This window comes from Hirundo rustica, chromosome 5 (assembly GCF_015227805.2).
Source record: "Hirundo rustica isolate bHirRus1 chromosome 5, bHirRus1.pri.v3, whole genome shotgun sequence".
Taxonomy (NCBI): domain Eukaryota; kingdom Metazoa; phylum Chordata; class Aves; order Passeriformes; family Hirundinidae; genus Hirundo; species Hirundo rustica.
In genome coordinates, this window is record NC_053454.1 from 10,970,835 (window position 1) to 10,990,863 (window position 20,029).

Here is a 20,029-nt window from a genome sequence, read left to right on the forward strand (position 1 = left end):
CAATTGACCCTTAAAGTGACTAAATATGAAAGCCCAGTTAATATTAAAGACACACAGATTACATTGCTAATACAGCTCTAAGAAGTGGAACAGGAACAAAAAGCATTGTCCCAAATTGCAATGACAGTCATGTGAAAGATTCAGGAATCAAAACACGGTCCTACTATAATGCGTTATAACCTCACTCTCCTAGACCACAGATATCCCTCATTCTAACCTGAAGACTTCATGTGGCAATTATTTTAGCCCAAATAAAACTTCTGAAGCACTTCACTGATTTGTAATTTTTCTTCGGGAGAAGTTGTCATATTCTTTCACAAACAGTTTAAATACTAATTATTTCTTTGCTGAACCCTGCAGTGAAACTCATCTCTAGAAGGGGCCATGTAAAAGCACTTCCAATATTTCTGCTGCCCAAAGAGCAATACTCTTCATTCGCTTCAGTGATTTTCTACCCAACAGGTACAACAGTGAAGTAATGAGTATTATAAAACTTAATACTGTGCCATATATATTTTATTACTCTGTAGATCCAGATCAGAGAACATCCAGACTGTTTTTACAGAACTAATGCCAGACACATTTCAAATATTATGTATGCAATGATTCCGGGAAATTTATAACTCTTACCAAACTAGAATTAAAAAAAAAAAAAAAAAAAAAAAAAAAAAAAAAAAAAAAAAAAAAAGCTGAGATAAATAATTTTAAAAATACCAAACATTCCTTAAGGAAGGTAAAATTTCCCAAGGATTTTTAAAATAGATGTTATTCTAAGAGGAAATAATATATATCACATTTAAAAGTGGTTTCATAAGGAGAACTTTTCACTAATGCAAGTATAAGACATTAAAAATATATGAAAATTAAAAACCATTCACAATGCTCTAGTGTTTGTACAGCACAGCATTTAAAAAGCAATGCCATGGAGGATGTAAAGCCACATAAAAGCTCTGGATAAGGGACTGTAAAATGAGATTCCCTTATATCAGACTGACATCAGAAAAACAACTTCCCTGTGTAGATTGCCAGTCTTCCCCTTCTGTTTACCTATGGTAACATGATCACATAAATTTCCAAAGTATCCAACAACTTAATGATCTTTGATGTTGCCCTTATAACCAAAGAGGTGGAACGAGACTTCCATATGTGACATTTAGATATAGAAAGATTCAAGTTACCTGCTCAAGGTTGAACAGAAAGCCTCTGGCAGCCCAGCAAACCAAAACTGGTTTCTCTGCAAAATCAAGAGATTCAAAAACAATTGGACTCACCTTGTTTGTCATTTCAGCAGGAACACATCAAGGTGCAACCAGGCAGTTGTCTGCAGAGAAATCACAACTCACCTCAAGTCTGGTTTTGAGACAGAAAGTATGGAAACAGAGGCTTACAGTGTTGGCAATCTGAGCAAAAATTTCCCACTTTAGGAACTTACTGAGGAGAAAGATAGTCTGTGCATCAGCTCTGGAACAAATAGTTTGAAAAAAGAGCCCAATGTCCAAATATCTTGATTAGCAAGCCATTTAAAGTTTGTTAAACACTGTTCATATCCATCAAACACTACATTTTTTCTTTATTAAATGTCTCTTCCTAAACAGGAAGTTAACAGCCGGGTGTAATCACAGAGAATCAGCTCAGTATGGACCAAGTACTGCAAGGAAAGTTCAGAGGAGCAGAATTCTCTTGACAGTGGCATCACAGTTAAACCCAAGGTGAGTGGATATGCCACAGTTAAAGCTAACATGAGGCTTTCCCAGCTCCTGGGGAGGAGATGTCTAAGAACTACCCATCCTAGCCTCACTCAGACAATATACTATGTTTTACTTACATCAATCTGTGTTTTCAATGAACAGCAGCTCGAACTTTAAATCTACAAACTATATAGGCAGAATAGGTGTTTAACACAAACCATTTTTCTGTGTGAAAAGAAAATTGGAACATACAGACTTGGAAAGCACAAATTTCAACAGATCTTTCATATCTAGTATGTGCTGGTTTTGGCTGGGGTCATTTTCTTCACACTGGCTGGTATGGGGCTGTGTTTTGGATTTGTGCTGAGCACAGGGTTGGTAACACAGAGATTTTTTATTATTGCTGAGCAGAATTTGCACAGAGCCAAGGCCTTTTCTGCTTTTCATACTCCACTCTGGCAGGGAAGTTGGAAGTGAATGGGAGGCTGGAAGGAGACACAGCCAGGACAGGTGACCCAAACTGACAAATGGGATATTCCAGACCATGTGACATCATGCTCAGTGTATGAAGTGAGGTAAAGGAGGAAGGGGTGGGATATTTGGAGCGGTGGGATATTTGGAGTGGTGGGATATTTGGAGTGGTGACATTTGTCTTCTCAAGTCACTGTTATCATGATATGTCCTGCTGTCCTGGAGGTGGTTTAACGCCTGCCTGCACATGGGAAGCAAGGTATTAATTTTTTGTTTTTCTTTGTGTGTGTGGCTCTTGCTTTCCCTGTCAAGCTGTCTCCAACTCAACCCATGAGTTTTCTAGCTTTTACCCTTCCAATTCTCTCCCCAACCCCACTGCTGGGTGAGTGAGTGAGTCAGTGAGGGCTGCATGGGGGTTGGTTGCTAGCTGGGGTGAAACCATGACAGTCAGTCCTTTTTGTTGCCAAACAAGGCTGGTGTGGTTTAGGAATGGTGTTCTCCAGTTTAGTGCTCCCTCGAAAACCACGTGCCACTCCCCTCTCCCCTCCAATTGGAGGCACGCATTGAGGTAAGAACAATTTTCTGGAAATAGCAATGAGAAAAAAATTAGAAAATTAACAATAACAGCAACAATATTAATAACAAAAGGTATAAGAAAAGAAATTATTCACAAAGAAAAACTCAATAATACAATATCAGATGGATTCTTCCACCATGTTTTCTTGAGCAGAAGGAATCCCTTCTCCCCAGAAGGAGAATAATGATGAGAATAACCCTGTGTCCTAGCCATGCCCCCTCCCTCCTGGATACTGCAAAACAAACTCACTAGGACACACGGGAAGGCAGTTTCATACAAGATCACTCATGTGAAGTCCAGTTTAGAATGAGCACAAACTCTTCAGGAAGAGGGGCCAGGATACAGCCTGCTAGTGCTGTTACATGTTGTTTTCTGACTCATGTTTGACAGAATCAGCCTTGCATGCTGCCACCACCCTGAAGAATAACTAGGCCTGTCTAAGACTACATTTCATAACTAAATCCAGAAACACCTGACCTAAAGAGCAAATGTATGGGTCAATTATTTTGTGCTTGGACAAACAAATTTTCCACCTAGTCTGTTTCTACAAAACAGGAAATCTACTATTTCCACAGAAAAAGCTGCATCCTTCCATTCTCACCAAATTATCTCCTTCATATTTAAGAAACGCAATCAGCAATCTCAAAGGCACTGATTTCAGTGCAAGTTGCATGTGTTAATTTTATTTAGAATCTCTTCTGGAAACTACTGAACATCCTCTCCTCCAGTTTCTCACAGTATGTGATAGACATACATGGGAGCAGCCTAGGAATAATACATTGCAATATCAAATGTAAGTGTGGTTGGGTTTTGTTAACACAGCACAGACATCCCAGCTGAATTTGCCTTGTAGATAAAGTATAAGCATCACTGCTTAGTATGCTTCATAGCTGCCTCTAACAAGGTTTGAATGAAGGACAGAACAAATACAAACAAAATTATCTTACTTCCTATTGCACTTAAATTTTAACAGACTGGAAACTGTCCAAATTCTCCTACTGTCTTGTGGTTAAAATAGGGAAATCCAGTCTGCTACAAATGGAGAACAGTCCAATTAAACACATTTATTACTGAAAAATTGTCATCTCTGGAGCTGCCTTGAAGCATGACGCATCAACAAATTTGCTTGCTAAGGAAGCGTCACGTATAAAATGACTAAAATTTGTGACATTAGCAAAGACCCTTCAAGAATGAAAAGTGATACCAATTGCTGCAAGCTTTGCTTTCTAAACTTCTGATTGCTCCTGAATATGACACAGACAAAATCAATCTAAACTTACTCATTTTTCCAACATCTGTTAGGATCTCTTAAAAAGCCTGTCCTTGGGGACAATTTGCCACATCACAAAATGATGACATTTGCACCATGACATGCTGATATTATACTATCCTATTGTCACTATTTGTGACAAACACAGCCCTATGACAACCTTTTGTTAACCTCTCTGATACCATGGACAAATATTTGACCACGTACAACATACAGAATCAATGACACCTTTGGGACCAAAGCAGAGCAAGCCTGCTCCCTTGTGTAAGCCAATGTCAGCCTATTTGCTCCTAATGCTATGGTACCAGGATTGCCACAAGTGCTACATGCTGTGATCCTGCAACACAACCCCCCATCTCACCTCTGAACAAGGACAGGCTGACATGCAATGAGTTAGTTCATTGCAACAGTCCAGCTAAATGAAGCAGTAACAGAACTCCACAGTCAACATCTTCAAGTGGTAATAGGGAAGGAGGAATCCAAATTAGCCTTCTAATTATTTTCTCTTTAACTTGACTATTTAAGCAATTACCTAAGTTACACAGTATAATGCCTTGAAAATTTTTAGTACAGAACAGACTTGGTTTGCTGCACCACTGTTCCTTTACCAAAAAAAGTGAAGGAAGAAAACCATGTTCTTTCCCCATGTAGATTTGGTAATGATGCCTACTTGTGTGCCATTCCACAGAAGTAGTAGCATGTGATTCTGAAACTGAAAAATCTTACAAATAGAATTGGTGCTGCCTTTGTTGTCAGGATGAGCCTCATGCTGTTAGCAAAGAGAGATGAGAGCCACCTAATGCTCTGGGGGCTTAAATACCTGCGAACTAACAAGGTATGTTTACAGCAATAGCCCAAGGATCTGACCCAAACCACACTGAAGCCTTTCACAGGCTTTGGGCTCAGTGACACCATATGGAGAAGCCCTGCTCTCACAGCTCGGTGAGTGCAGCAGGGAGCTCAGGACGATGAAACTCCACTGCAGGGAGCCTTCTGCCACAGGGAAGTGATGAGGACTCAGGTCTCGTTTCTCTCTGCTGAACTGATTGCCTGTGCAAGGAGATTGATGCAGAAATCAATTCACTCATGCCAGCCGGTTTCCCTCTATCTGCACTGGTAGTAAGTAGATTGGGATATTAGTTTCCTTCAGCTGATGTGTCTTCCATATGTAACGTGCTGACCCTAGTGATGCTGAACACAGAGCTAGAAAGATTAAATTAACCAGTCCACAGAAAGAAAGGTAGAGGACTAAGAGAGAGTAAGAAGACAAAGGCAAAAAACAACAACCCTCAGCTCATGCTAACAGGTTTGTTTCTAAATAAATGCAATAATATAGAATGTTAGAGAAAATAAAATTAGGAGGAAGAACAGTAATAAAGAAAAGTGTGGAATTCAACAATTAAAATATAATTCTTAGGTTATTACTTGCTTCTGTTTACTTTTCTCCATTCTGTAGGCACCTCTTTCTTTCCATTACTGTTAACATTCCATTACCTGTGAGACAAATTAAAGCCAAGGATCCTTCCATAAGGGATGAAATTCAAGTCGATGAAAAGGTGCTGAAAAATACAATCACAGCCCGGGTTCCCAAGGAGTCTATAGATAGAACACTATAACTGAATGTTTTTACCGATGTCCTTCAAAACAATATTTAAAATGGAAAGAGAGCGCTAGAAATCTCTGTTTAAAAATCATGAGCTATTTGTAAATAAGAATGAGCAAGATTTTGAAAATTCACCTTCAGCGCTTCTTAAAATCTAAGAAACTTGATCATGCCTGTTTAATAAATCCTTTAAACAACTTAAGAGAAAAGGATTGATTTCCATTTCAAAAGAATCACCAATTTTTACTGAACAAAAACCTAGCTTAACTATGCCATGCAAACTTGGAACAAACAAGCAGAATTTCTTGTATGTATCAAAACAAGTTTATTATACAGCACACCAGAAGATCAGCTGTTTTAAAGTCAAATGCTGAGACATCAAAGGCATCTTTTCATACATGGAAAGGGTGAGACACTTGAATACTCCAGATAAACTTCCATAAATTAAAAATGAGACACACTTGTTGATAAGAACATACACAGTATTGGTTATGTACCAAAAGAAAAATGGCTTGAATTTAAAATTAATCCTGGCTTAGATGAGGTTGTCCATCTGATGAACATTAATTCAACTTCAAATAACCAAGGAAAACATTTGGGATACTTTGTACTTTTTGCACATGACAGCACCATCATCCACACTTCTAAAAAGATGCTTTAATAAATTCCATAGAAACAAAAAGACATCTAAAACTGCTTTTGCCATGCATCTTTCTTTCCAGAAACAATATTCACTCAAGGGAAATAACACTCTTTAAAGTGCCCAAATTGGTGAGAAACTTACAACAGAAAAAAAAAACCCGTAATTTTAATTGTGTTGCTAGATCTACTTGTTACTTTATATAATTTTTTCTGATTTTAAATACTATTTAAATCAATATAGAATCAATTAATTGTTTTAAAATTCTAAAATATAGAGACAAATCCACAAAATCTAAATCACTTAGAGAAAATAGGACAAATTTGAACTCATTCAGCTTTATGGAAAGGATAATAGAAATCCAGTACTAGCAAGTACATAAGCTCATCTTCCCTCTCATCTCATGTTTACGAACAAGGTGCTTCTTGCACCTGAGAAGCTTTTTAATGTTACCCCTGGGCCACAAATTGATGTTGGCCAGAAAAGCTGTCTGGTGAAGGATCACAAAATTTTCATCTGAGTCTGATGCTCTTCCCTAAATATCCACAGGTCTGGCCTAGTACAGACATTTTCATGTTCCTCTTAGAAGTCATTCCCATAAGACAGTATCAATTTCATGTTAGATAAAAGCACTCTAAATCTGTTCATCTTCCTTCAGCCCATGAACCTCAGTGACTACACAGCAAGTGCACTTGCATCAGAGAAATAAGCTGTGCCAGAAACCAAGACCTTACATGTTTCTGCTTTTTTCCCATGTTGTCAGGGCTCTGAAAAAGCGACAGCTTGGATATATCAGATTCAAAGTTGCCTCCTGTGACAGCTTCAAACTCATTTGCTGTCCCTGCTTTCCTCAGATTGTGTTTGTTTTCAAAAGAAGCATCATTCATTTAAATTCCTGCAATAAGTAACAGCTTGTAAATATTTAAATTCATTTAAAGGAAAAAGAATTCATTGCCTATCAGCTACAAAAAGGAATAATGAGGCATACTTGGCAAAGTCCCGTCTCAGAATGACATCACCCAACTACGAGAATGACCTGCACTAATATCTGAACTTAATCCAGACAATAAAATCCACGGGAATAGATATTTCAGAAGGTGTGTTTTGTTCACAGTACCTCTTTTATATATTAAATCTAACACTGAAAAGATTATGATTATTTTTCAATTACACCTACATGAGCAACCAAGACATTTCAAATTCTTATTAGATGGCATGTACAGATCATGGAACTGGAAATGGAATTTTGAGTATTTCATTTCTAATTATGATTATTTAAACTCACCTGGAAGCTTAACACAGAAGCAGTGTATTTCATAGTATGTCCCCAATCCAAAAGTAACCTCAGGTAAGTTTAAGGGATCTCTTCACAGCTTTTGATTTGAGGCATTAGGTGAAATATACTGCTCCTGGGCCAGTTTCAACTATGACGTATTTTGGGGACAACTGTTTTTTAGACATCTGCTATTGCTATGCTCTGGAGCTACAGATCCTGCCATGAACACAAGATTTCCTCAAGCAATGCCATGCAGTCTGTCCAAGTCTACACACAACACGTGACCAAAGTGTGAATATTTATTTTCACTGGAATGGCAACTCCCAAACTGATGACATGTCAGTGTCGTAACTAACCATGTCTTTCAAGATCTCTTTTTTCAGACGGAATGGGGAAGGTGATGTTATTCAAGCCTTCAGGGGTGAGAAAGGCGATTTAATACTGAGAAGGAAATGAAGAGAAAATAACAAAGGAGACACAGAGACAAAGGAAGGAGGAAGGAAGAATGAGACCTACGAAAAAAAGCAGAGGGGGAAAGTAACAGAAACAAAGGATCGCTGCAGACCTTGCCTGAAGGGGAGCAAAGTTTCTGACTGACTGATAGTGACTGTGACAAACAGGTTCACTTAATAAATACAAGTCTATTTAGTGGCTACAAAAAATAAAAAGCTTGCCTATTTTGTGCAAACCATCCACACACAACAGACTGTGCATCAAACACTATGAACTCTTTATATTATTCCCTGGCACAGAGTCTATGCCTAAATGTGAATTTCAGTGCTCTCATCTCAATGGGCTCAACTTCTGAGCTACCAACCCCTGTGAAACATCACACTGGGCTGAGTTCTGCTCCCCCAGGGAAGCCTTGATGCACTTCACAAAGTACAGCAATGCAATAACCAGACTTGCGGGCAGTTTCTGCAAACAAGATAAAAATTACACCCTTCTGTAGCTTTACATTCCCATCTTCAGGAACAGTCTCTTCGCAGTCACGAACATTAGAGCCAAGATGTAATCCCCCACAATAGATGGACATTGGTTCAAACAGGAAGTGGAGGCACTTCTTTTCATGCAGTTCATAAAGCATCTCTTGCCTCAGAAACACCAGAAGCAGCCTGAACATTCCTGTGTACTTGCAGCATGATCAAACTAAACCAAGCCCGCCCACTGATGAAGAAACTTGTCCTTCATTCAATTTCTATGTTGTAGCAGTTCGTGTCAGTTAAAGAAGTGCCTTTCTGCAGTTAACTAAACCAGAAAAAAATATTTTATATTGATAATTTATCAGCTAACAACCCAGTCCTCACATGCATTATATATGGTAGTCTGCTATCAGTCATCTCCCTCCCAAGGGTTTTTAAATCAAGAAATGAAACATAGGGCACAAGGTGCTTATATAATAAATTTTAAAAATTCCCTCCTCAGGTTTTCCAGCAGCAATGAGATTATTAAAAGTTTTAAAGCCTTCTAAATTGAGCCAAATTTATTAAAAAAAAAAAAAAAATCTGGTTTAAAGCAGTTGGAAGAGGAGGAAGAAAGAAAGGAAGGAAAAGAAGATCATGTTAGTGGCCCTCAGTGCTCTGCCCAGTAGCCCTTGAGAGATGCTGCAGGAAGATGAACATATGTATTTCATTACGAACTGAAAACATGTTCACTGAGCTACATCCCACAATTTTTAAGCACAGGTGCCTGATTCAGCCTATATGCAGGGAATGTGTTCCTCCTGCATCTTACTTCACAGAAGCTGCCAGGAACCAACAACTTAATCAGTGAATCAGAAAGTGGGTTTCACAGAGCTACAAAAATGCTGTTCAGCTGACATGGAACACATCTTCTTGCTTCTCTTCTTTACAGTGGTTTTAGACAGTGTTAAATAATAGTATCTTGACCCAAGAGAAATTTAGTACATTGATAGTGGGCTGCTTGCTCCAAAAGTATGGACACTTCTGCTCTATCCACACACCCTCTTCCCTCCTGCATGTGCTCAGCATCACCTTGCTGATGTCATGTACAAGAGAGGAAAGAAGAAACTCTGGATTCTTTCATATTTGTTTTTCCTATCAAGCTGGGAAACTACAAAGAGGATCAGATCTCAGCTGACTCCATCAGTATTGGCCTCCCTCATCCAGGGAGAAAGGAAAGCTCAGGGCCACTAATAGTAACAGCTTCCCAATTTTCTACCCGAAGCACCAACCAGAGAGTTCACTGTCAGTGTCTGTGATCTGTCAATGGTGCTCAGGACACAGCTCTCACTCTGAAGCCACTCTACTCCCAGCATAAATGTTTTGCATAGTTTCTGTTCAGCTTGTACTTCTCACTCAGAGCAAAGAACATGTTTCAAGACTGCTCTCAAGGCAGCTGAGACCTTTCCACATACTTGCCATTTTGTGGTTGGGTAACAGGCAAGGAAACACAGGAAACCACTGATTAAAAACCAAACAAATAGCATAATAAGAAATGGCCTTTTACATCAAAAGCTGCAAATTTGATGAAGTCCTACTGCTTATGAGGAAGCATCTTGGGAGAAGAAAGGTTTTTCTATGCTCTAACCTCATGAAATACTACAATACTGAAGATTCCAAAGCCCTATGCACGGCAATGAAACCAGTGCAGGTTACAAGACTAAAATGAGAGAGGCCAGAAGGAATGAAGTTCACTTAGCACGTGTGCAGAGCAATGTATGGCAGCCACATCTCACAGGAACCCTTACTACTCTCAACAGGGCTCCACAAAGTGCTCAGAAAGAGCACAGAGGGATCCCTCCCAAAAGCAGCTGGGAACTTAGGGACAGAAGTTTACTGATACCAACCTGCCATGAGTAGGATACTGGGGTTTCTTTAGCTAAGAATTATCAAGATTAGAGCCTGTAAGTACAAACACACAAATGCACAGCAGATCCTAATAATCTGATTTTGACTTCCTTTTCTGCTGGGAAAATCACTGCAGGTTGAGGTGGGGTGGGCACAAGAGCATCAGTCTTTCCATGACATCCAACTGCTCCAGCATCATCAGCCAGGTTGGCAGGAATCTCCAGGCATTTGCTGCCACAAATCTCCCCAGAATTCACCTCAAGAGCTCTGTACCAAGCTGACTGTGGGAGCACTGCATATGTGCACGACATCCATTTGGATCCCCATTGACTGCTGGTAGTGATTGAAGTTAAGATCTCTGCACTGAGGAAGTAATCCACTAATCCACCTGCTCCTGGCACATGCTGCTTTTGTTTGGTTTATTCCTCTTTTTATATCTCAACCATGGAGCCCTTCAAAAACCACGCATAAAATAGAGCGGCCCATACTAAAGGGGCTCACGAGTTCCTCAGGGTTATACTCTTATCTCTACCTATGTTAACACTGGTGCCTCCTTAGGCTGAACACCAAAACAATTGCCGGGAACATAAAACAAGAGCTGAGAGAAGCATATTCTGCTCTCTGTAAATGGCAAGATCTAACAAGTGCTGCTGCAGATTTCGATGTGTTAGACTTCACAAACAGTTCCAATCCTCTGAAAAGACTAAGTTACAAGGTATCTTTCTGCTAGCAAACACAGGAAAAATATCTCATTGTACCCCTTGAGGATTTTATGGCAACCTACTACCCCGGTACAACTGTGTTTTCAATGAAGAAACAACTTCTTCTTCAGAATCAGTCACATTTCCCACTGTGAAACAATGCCAAAAGCTCAGAGTGATTCCTGCATACTCCTCTCATCACACTCCTCTCACCCTCCAGTTCCATCCCCTTGGGCATCTGTCCTGCAGTGACAATTGCTGGTGGAGGGAAGGAAGCATATGAATGCATTAATCGTAAACAGGTTCTTCCTCACCACCTGAGAAAAGCAACATTTCTCCTCAGTTAAGGAGGCCAAACTGCGCACTGGTAAAATTTACAGGTGGAACAGCTTGATTCTCAATCATTATCATCATTATTTATTGGTATTATCCACCACCTAAATGCTACTAACTCAGAGCAGAACCCCAGGAGACATCTTGTTTAGACACATGCAGGGTGAAGACTGCTCTTTTCCTAAGCACTTTCAGTCCAGAGGCCAGAGCAGAGACAGTTACTGTTACTGATAAAAAAAAGTGTTTTCACAGAGCATAGCTTGCCCTCTGCACACTGGTCAGTAAACATGGACCTACTGCTCCCAAATACACAGCTGCAACATTCATGCAGCTTTACTGTGCCTCCAGTGACAAAGAAACAAAGTTCATAAAGTGAATGGGGAAAAAAACATTAAATAAATCTACTTCATCTACTAGAACAAACTTTTACAAACTTACTGCACAGAAACCACAAAATACAGCTTTTTTTGCTAATGACCGAATTATTTAAGGGTTTTTATGACTTCCCTTAAAAAAAAAAATAAAACACAACTATTTACTGTTCTGTGATTTTCTTTTTAGGAAAACAGATAATCATGAGAGCAATTAGAAGGATGCCAGAAATTAGCAATAATCTCTGTGTACAAGTACATTTCTAAAAATGTGCCTGTCAGACACATAATAGGTACTATTATATCTAGGTACTGTCCTATCCAGATGGTACAATTAAATAGCTAGGAAAAGTGAGCTATAAAAGAAAACTTATAAGGTCAAGAATAAATGTTATTCAGAGAAATAATTATTAGTCTACAAAAGCATAAAAAGCACAAATACTGAGAAAGAAACATAGTTGTTTCATTAAACAGCTAAACAAAGGCAGAAAAATCATATTAAATACAGGTTAAGTTTCACTGATTCTGGCTTTAGTCACATAAACTTAGGACTGTTCAAAGATCTTGAAGTGCCAGAGTCTAGGCATTTAAATTAAACTGGACTGCACATTAAAAGGAGCCCCGATCAAAACAAACACCAGAACAAGCAGACAAGTTTGCATGACCTGTGCGAGTCTTTCCTTCTCTAATCCCAAAGGAACAAAGAAATCACAGACGTCATTTTCTGCAGACCTGCCTCTTTTAGGTGTTATGGTGAAAACCATTACTTTAATATCAAAGTGCAAAGCCAATTTCTAGGCAAAAGCCATCCTAAGAGATAGAGAAGTACTATTATCCTCACCTTGCAAATAGGAAACTGCAAAATCACCCATGTAAGGCAAGTGGTATTTCAAAAGATACCGGTGAGGTAACTGGCAAAAGTTCTTTGGCACTACCATTCATCTTCAATTTAATCCAACAGCTGATCATTTGGAACCTCATGCTCTGTCTCTGGCCAAGCCTTAAATTTCCCCCAGGCATCAACTGCACCTCAGCTCTTGCTTAGAGCTCACAGTGGTGACAGGGCTGCACAGAGCATCACCAGCTCTGCCAAGGGCTCTCAGTCCTGCAAGACACCCCAGCACCCCAGCATCTCTCCTCTTTCCACAACACCCTCATCCAGGGCTGATGACATCCAGTAGGATTCATAAGCCCAGCACTTCTCATCGCACTGAAGTGTCAGTAAGTCCCACAGATGTGCCCAGCTTTCTCAAGCATGTCTGTTAACATTGTCAGGGATCAATCCAGACACCATCCCCATCTCCTTCCTACTGCAGAAATCCAAGCTTAGACCTAATGGCTGAATCATAGAATCACAGAACGGTTTGGTTTGGAAGGGACAATAAAGTTCATCTAGTTCCAACCCCCCTGCCATAGGCACAAAACCTTCCACTAGCCCAGCTATCTCAAAGCCCCATTCAGCAAGGCATTGGACAGCTCCAGGGATGGGGCACCCAGAGCTTCTCCAGACAACTTTTCCCAGTGTCTCACCACCCTTGCAGTGGAGAATTTTCTCTTTCCTAATGAAGTAAAGCACAGCAAAGGATCCCACCCATTATTTCTTTAAAAGTGGTTTTGTCATTAGTGATTTGTTAGATTATTATTACTGGGACAGGGGGTTGGGGATGGAAATGTAAGAAATGTGAGACTGTGAATAAAAATTCTGAAGATGTTGCAGGTTATCAAGTTTCATTCTGAGCTACAGCAAGAAGTCATATACTGCAGAATACTTTCAACCTATACTTTCTGCTTTTACATAAATGAAGTTGAGTTTTCAGAACATAGAAGGATACCACTTGATTGTACTGCAGACTCTCTCCTTTATGTGAACAACCTTTGGTCTTAACTGACACAACCATAAAATATATTTGGACAGGCAAAGGACTTGGCATAAAAGCTCCTATAATATGGGCAGTTTCACGTTTTGAATTCATAAGGTGGTCCATACCTTATTGAGCTCCCATTTTAGCAGAACAATTATTGTTTTTTTGAAAAGCTCATCATTTTCCCCTTCCATTCTTTCAAAAAGGATCTACTACTCTATTGAAATTTAATAAAGTCAAAAGGGATGCTCTCAATTCTTTCTCCAAAGATCTCTATCAGTATATTTCTAAGACCATCAAACTTGAGAAGAATGCATTATGCTCCCACTGGGACACGTGAACTGCTATCCCCAGCCTAAACACATCCCTTGTGATTGCTTTGTCTATCATGCACGCGTGATACATCAGCAGTATCAGAGGGAGGAAGGATTTCAATCTGGTGTTTCTCTAGAGTGTACATTGCTAAATTTCCCTCCTAGATTTAAACTGAGCTTGTCCCGATGTCGGCACAGTAGTATTACTGTAACAGCTCGCTCCTAAGCAAGCCAGGTAATGCCAGTCAAACCAGCAAACCAGGTAAAACCAGGTTTGGCTGCAGGTGTGGAGGGTTCATGGAGGAGGACTTTGAAGCATGTTTGAAGTACACATTTACTAATTAAAGTATGTATCAGTTTTAAGTGTCTACTGTCTCTTTCCTTTAGCAGCTGGAATTTGCTGAAATGGGGATGGAAGTCAGCAGGCAGCAATATGACTTACAGCCAGATGTAAGGCTGGTAGACACAGAAAACAGTGGCTGGTAGAAGCAAATAGATGAAGTAAGCTAGAAACTTCATACCATTAAAAAAAGAAAAAGGAAAAGGAAAAAGAAATTTTAAACTCCTGAGTTACTTCAAACAGATTAAAATCATTCCGCTTTCCATGTGGGATTCTGCTGTTCCATTCAAATATGATTATTGGGTTTAGTTTCTGTTTGTTTTTATAATCACACTATCATCTCAAGGAATTTTAAGGAAAACCTTCCCTGTGGGAAATCTACTTTTCACTTTGCAACATATCTGCCATTTATCAAAGGTCTGAGCTGTCAGGATTTTTGACCTCATGCTCCCTTTAGTTTCATAAAATGTAGTCTGACTACTCTGCAGAAACACCACCCAAACCTCACCATAGATGGACTTTAGTTTGCATAAATAACTACATTTACCATAATAGGCAGTGCTACAGTAATGTTGAAGTCAATTCTCTTTATAGTTTTCCTCACAATTGATTGCAAACTGAACAAAACAGAAAACCAATTAAATATCTGCCAGAAGAATGCATGTAGTGATCACTAGCCTCTACAAATCATATGTTATGAAACTGTATCAAAAAGAGAAAGCTTCTAAATTAAACAAAGGATCTGTATATCAAATATTGACAAGTCTGGATCAGCTAAAGTTTTTGTGTGTAGCAATATCTGTAGAGATGCAATAAACCTTTCTGGTAAGCTGCTGCTTTTTAGGATGTGAAAAAAAATATGTGTATATTTATTTTCCATAACCAATATGTTTCTGGGGGATCATGACATCAAGTTACTGGACAAATAAGCACCTGCATGGACTTAATATTTTAACAACAAACCAAGAAAGGAAATACTGGCACCATGAAACTGCAGACTTGGAAGTAGCTGGCCAAAGTCCTGCTCACACTACTTTAGCAGTCTGCACACAGCACAAAGAGCAGCCCCTGAATCAAAATCAATTGTGAATACAAGTTTCATTCTCCCCCTATTTTTGCTTTGGCTTTGATTTTTTTGTTTTGTTTTGTTTTGAATTGGCCAGTATGAATGCAGAATGGGAATTATTCAGGAGGGTCAAAAAGAATATAGTTTTGCAAACAAAGTTGTAAAAAAAAAAAAAAAAAAAAAAAGCTCCTGGGCTCTCCAAAGGAAGAGCAGGATTTTTAAAAGCTGTCATGAATTGATTATTTTTCCCCTATATCAGAAAGGCTTGCATATTTTTAGTATATCTGGGCACATGTCTTTTTAGCTTAACACACTAAGGGCTATTCTTTTAGCATGCTACCTGTAAATATTCCAATTCTCAGTGTTATTTATCAGTTACACGGATGGCAGTTACTTGCCCTTCCCACAGTAAATAGTGTTTTGCACCACCCACCTGCCATGTTTATGATATTTTAAGATGGGCAGGAAAATTAGTTCCACTTGCATGAGCCTTTGTTTGAAAGTAAGATCACACAACAGCTTTCTGTGGGCAGAGGGGACAGAGAGCAGAAATATTAATTGCAGGAATTCACTAACCAGATACGTTCTTGCTGACAAGTACTGGCTTTGCAAGACCTGTATCATCAGTGATGGTTTTGACTATACATACCACTGCAAAGAAAGGTTGGAGACATGTTTCTTGTTCATAGGATTTGTAAATAATTATTAGACTACAAAATAAAAGACACAGAGCGGGAAGCTATTTACCATCTCCTGGTACAGCTCTCTCTTGACAAAGCAAGGAATTGTACCCTGATGCTCCCAGTGTACAATCCGTGCAACCACATCCTCTGCTTTGCCATCAAAGCCACCATTTCTCTAACTCACCGAACTAACAGCATTACAAGAGGATAATAAGTAAACATCAGACTTCTACAGTAGGGAAAAGAGGAAAGAGAGAGGATCAATTTAATTTCTAGTTTCTTTCAAAACATCTCATGCAATCAAAAATCTCATGCTCCTACTACTGCAGCACAGGATGTTTTACACAATGCAAATTATTATTTTAAAACTCCATGTGCATATCAACCTAACTTCTGCCCCTCCCACATGTTTTTGCCCTAGATCCACACACATGAGTACTCCATGGCAGCACTTTCAATGAACTATTCTTGCAGGTGAACATCCCTGAGAGATGCAGCTGCCTCCTCTGCTTTTATAGTTGTTTCTTCATCATGGAGCTCAAAGGAATAACCCTATTGCATATTTCTTCTTCATTTATTTTACTATGTGAGGTGTTTAAGAGGATATGTGGTCATCTGGAGCTCATCACTGTCAAATTTTCAGCCCTGAAGCTGTAAGGGGTAACGAAGCTAGTTTAGCTCCTCGGTTTACAAAGTGCTGAGTACCTCCAATGAGGTGCCAAATGTGTGTGGTGACACTTTCAGATTGCTGAGTGCCTCCTGAGGTTCACAGGGTCTGATCCAAAACTCCACTGTGGGAATGACAGCCCTCCCCTTGGCTGCAATGCGCCTGGGACACAGCAGAGCTCCAAGACTCAAGCCTGTGCTGCCAAGACAAGGAAAAACTTGCCATAGATTTAAGAACGCAGAATAAGGTGGCAGGTTTGAGTAGCATTGGACCTTAGTGTTCCTACCTCCAAACAAAGCAGAGCAATATAAATAAATACATACATATCTACTTAAATAAACAGACATTCAAGACTACTTTAAATATGTTTGGTATCAGGTGTTTATTTTCAATTGTTTGAATATAACATACAAACATGCAGCAAAAACCTTGCCAATCCCCTTGAGTCCATCCTGTTTCCTTTGAGCTTAATGTATTTCTTCCACTCCTTAAAAAAAAAAAAAAAAGGAGGAAAAAAAACCCTCAATGAACTGTCTTTACAAATTATTTTTCTCTGGAAGCTTTTGTTTAACATCAGCTCTTCTTCTGGAAGCATGCAATAAAACAAAGCTAGCTAACAAGAAAAGAAGCTGAAAAAAATGCTGACAGTCATACTGTAAAGCATCCAGTGCAAAGACTGGCTGCTTTCATTTGGGTTAAGGCAGCAAAGCCTTTCATTAACAGGTCACTCATTCAAATACAGTCTTGCTTGACAGTAATCACCTGATGGCAGGCAGAGTAAGCATCATACTTTGTAAAGAACTCTGCAAAAGTCTATTTTATTGAATGTACAAATAATGTACAGAACGTCTGCAGGCATTCATGATGAGTGCGTCATTCTGCAATACTGAATTAGAAGATAGCAACTAAGCAAACAAAAAAAAGAGCTAAGTTGCAGCAAAGACTGTAACCACTTTCATTTCTTCTGACAGTTGCCATTTATCTTTGCTTTTGAAGGTTCTATGTGGTAGTATTCTAGTAAGTGAGCTGTAGCATACTGTGAAGAAATAATAACATTTTAGCAATACAAGCCCTCACTGCAGCATCTGTTATTAAATCTTTGCAGAGAGGCGAGGCGAGACCGCTAGTCATAACTGTGGATTAGCAAGGTTCTACTATATTCATTTTAGAGTGCAAAATGCTTTGCATGAAAGCTGTTACTTGCCTTCTATGTCAAAAAATGAACTTATGCCAACTTTTTAATACTGAATTCTTCAAGGAAGCTGTCCTAACAGCCTGCAAGCACTGTCCACAAAAAAACGGCAGCAGTCTAAGAGCAGAGAAATGCAGGAAGAATAGAATCAGAATAGCTGATGCTGCTGATTTACAACACTTTCTTTTCATAGAAAATGACCATCATCTCACACTTCCTTCCTGAGCAAATCAAAAACTGCCTTTGAAAGTGTCAAGCTTTATGATGCTGACTTCAACTCTGACACCTGATTATACAAGACTATTAACATAAGCGCTCAGCACGCTCCTGGGAGACACTGCATCCTCATCAGCGGAGCCTTCGCAGCTCCACATCCTGGCTGACTCCCTAGCAAGGGACCCAGGACTTCAGGTCCTAGAGAAAGGATGATAATTCACATACTTATGAGAAGTATAACACACACGCTCTGAACTGAGCCAAGTTTAAGTAAACTTTATATTAAATTCACAAAGTTCAAGCAGAGTCAGATTTTAGCTGAACTGCAGTTAAAAGTCAGTTTTCCAGAAACACTAAAATCCTCCAGGAGAACGTTAATCTTAAACTTTCACAACGGTATTTTCCTGACTATGAAGTTACACAGACAGTGCAAGGTGCTATGTAATATTTACCCATGATGGCCACTGTTATGATATAATGTTTCAGTGAAGAATAAATTAGAAGCAGCAAATCCCTGAAACCACCCGTGCAAATACACAACCATTAATGGATCAATGCAAAAAGAAGTGAAGACTAGCTGAAATTGAAAATTAGTTTTAAAAAAATACTAGTGGCACCCACCGTGAGAGTTGCTGTCTAAAACAGATAAACAATAAAGGCAAGACACATTGCTTCAAGTGTGAAAAGTTGTGAACACTGATGCTCTAATGCAGTATCACTGGTCCCAGTGCAAGGTTTTTATCCACCGATGTGGCTGTAAAAGCCCCCTCGGAGAGCTGCTGCTATTCCGGACCTCTGCGGGACGTCCCTAAGCTCCTGCGGCGCCCGGCGGGGCCGTCCCGCTCTCTCACCCCTGCTGCTCGCATCACCTCGAGCCCAGAGCTACGTTTTATTTCAATTTTCGGTTTGTTTCGAGTTTTTCTCTCCCCGGCGCTTGAGGAGGCAGACCGCGGCGCGGGGGAGATTACACGGGGATGACTGAATCGCGGTGAATCGATTAAGCCTCGACAATTTAATCTGGGACTTCATGCGGGGCTGGAGGAGATAATCCCCGCACCGCAGTTCGTCCGTGCGTCTCCTCTACCCGGCTACCCTGGCACAGACCCGGGGGCACGCCGACCGCACACGGACACCACCTCGCCGGTCCGGATCTAAGCCGCCCTCCTCCTCATCATCCTCCTGGCAGCGCGGCGCACACCGCGCACTCGGCGCCTCCGCAAGATGCGCGCTCGCAAACTTTCCAAACTTCTGGGGAAGTAGCGAGGGGTACGCGGGGTCGGCCCGACCACGGCGGCGCTTCGCCTCCCGGCGGCACCTCACCGTCCGCAGCACCCCGAGCGCTGCCCGCGGGGACCCCCGCGCCCCGGGCGGGCCAGCGGGAGGCGGGAGCAGCGCGCACCGGCCGCATCGCGGCCGGCGGAGCTCGGGCTGCTCCCCGCAAGTTGGAAGAGCAAAGCAACGGCAAGGGCAGGGACCCCAAACCCCGCCCGCACTGCCCCTCGCACTCACGCTGCTGTTCTCGCCCGTCCAGTGCACCATCGCCTGGTTGTGAGACGCGTCCCCTTTCAAAACGAAGGAGGTGCTGACGAGAGAGACCTGCTCCCGGCCGACCGCCAAGGATGCTCTCCTGGAGCGGCCGCTCCCCGCCGCCGCCCCGCCGCCGCGCCGCGGCTCCGGCGGGCTGCGCGCCCCGCGGGTCAGGGCTACGGGGCGCGGGCGGCCGCAGGGCTCCGCGCAGCGCGGCGCGGCGGCGGCGCCCAGCAGCGGCGGCAGCAGAAGCAGCAGCAGCAGCAGCGGCGGCAGCCGGGCAGCCCCGCGCGGAGCGGCGGCGGCGGACACGCGTGGCCCGCCGTGCGCCATGGTGGCTCTCCGGCGTGGTAGTGACAGGCGGGGAGGCGGCGGGGAGGGAGGGAGACACCGCGGCGGAGGGCGGGGGCGAGGGAGGGCTG

At 41.2% G+C, this 20,029-nt stretch overlaps 1 protein-coding gene across 5 annotated transcripts in view; it reads right to left on the reverse strand.

Moving 5' to 3' along the window:
• SORCS2 (sortilin related VPS10 domain containing receptor 2) overlaps positions 1 to 19,692 on the reverse strand; it is a 546,714-nt gene extending 527,022 nt beyond the window's left edge. For all 5 annotated transcript variants that reach the window (XM_040064563.1, XM_040064561.1, XM_040064559.1 and 2 more), the window contains exon 1: positions 19,590 to 19,692. In XM_040064563.1, coding sequence (XP_039920497.1) covers positions 19,590 to 19,619 — 30 coding nt within the window. In that variant the 5' untranslated portion in view covers positions 19,620 to 19,692. The remainder of the gene's footprint in view (positions 1 to 19,589) is intronic.
• Between the last annotated feature and the right edge of the window lie 337 nt (positions 19,693 to 20,029).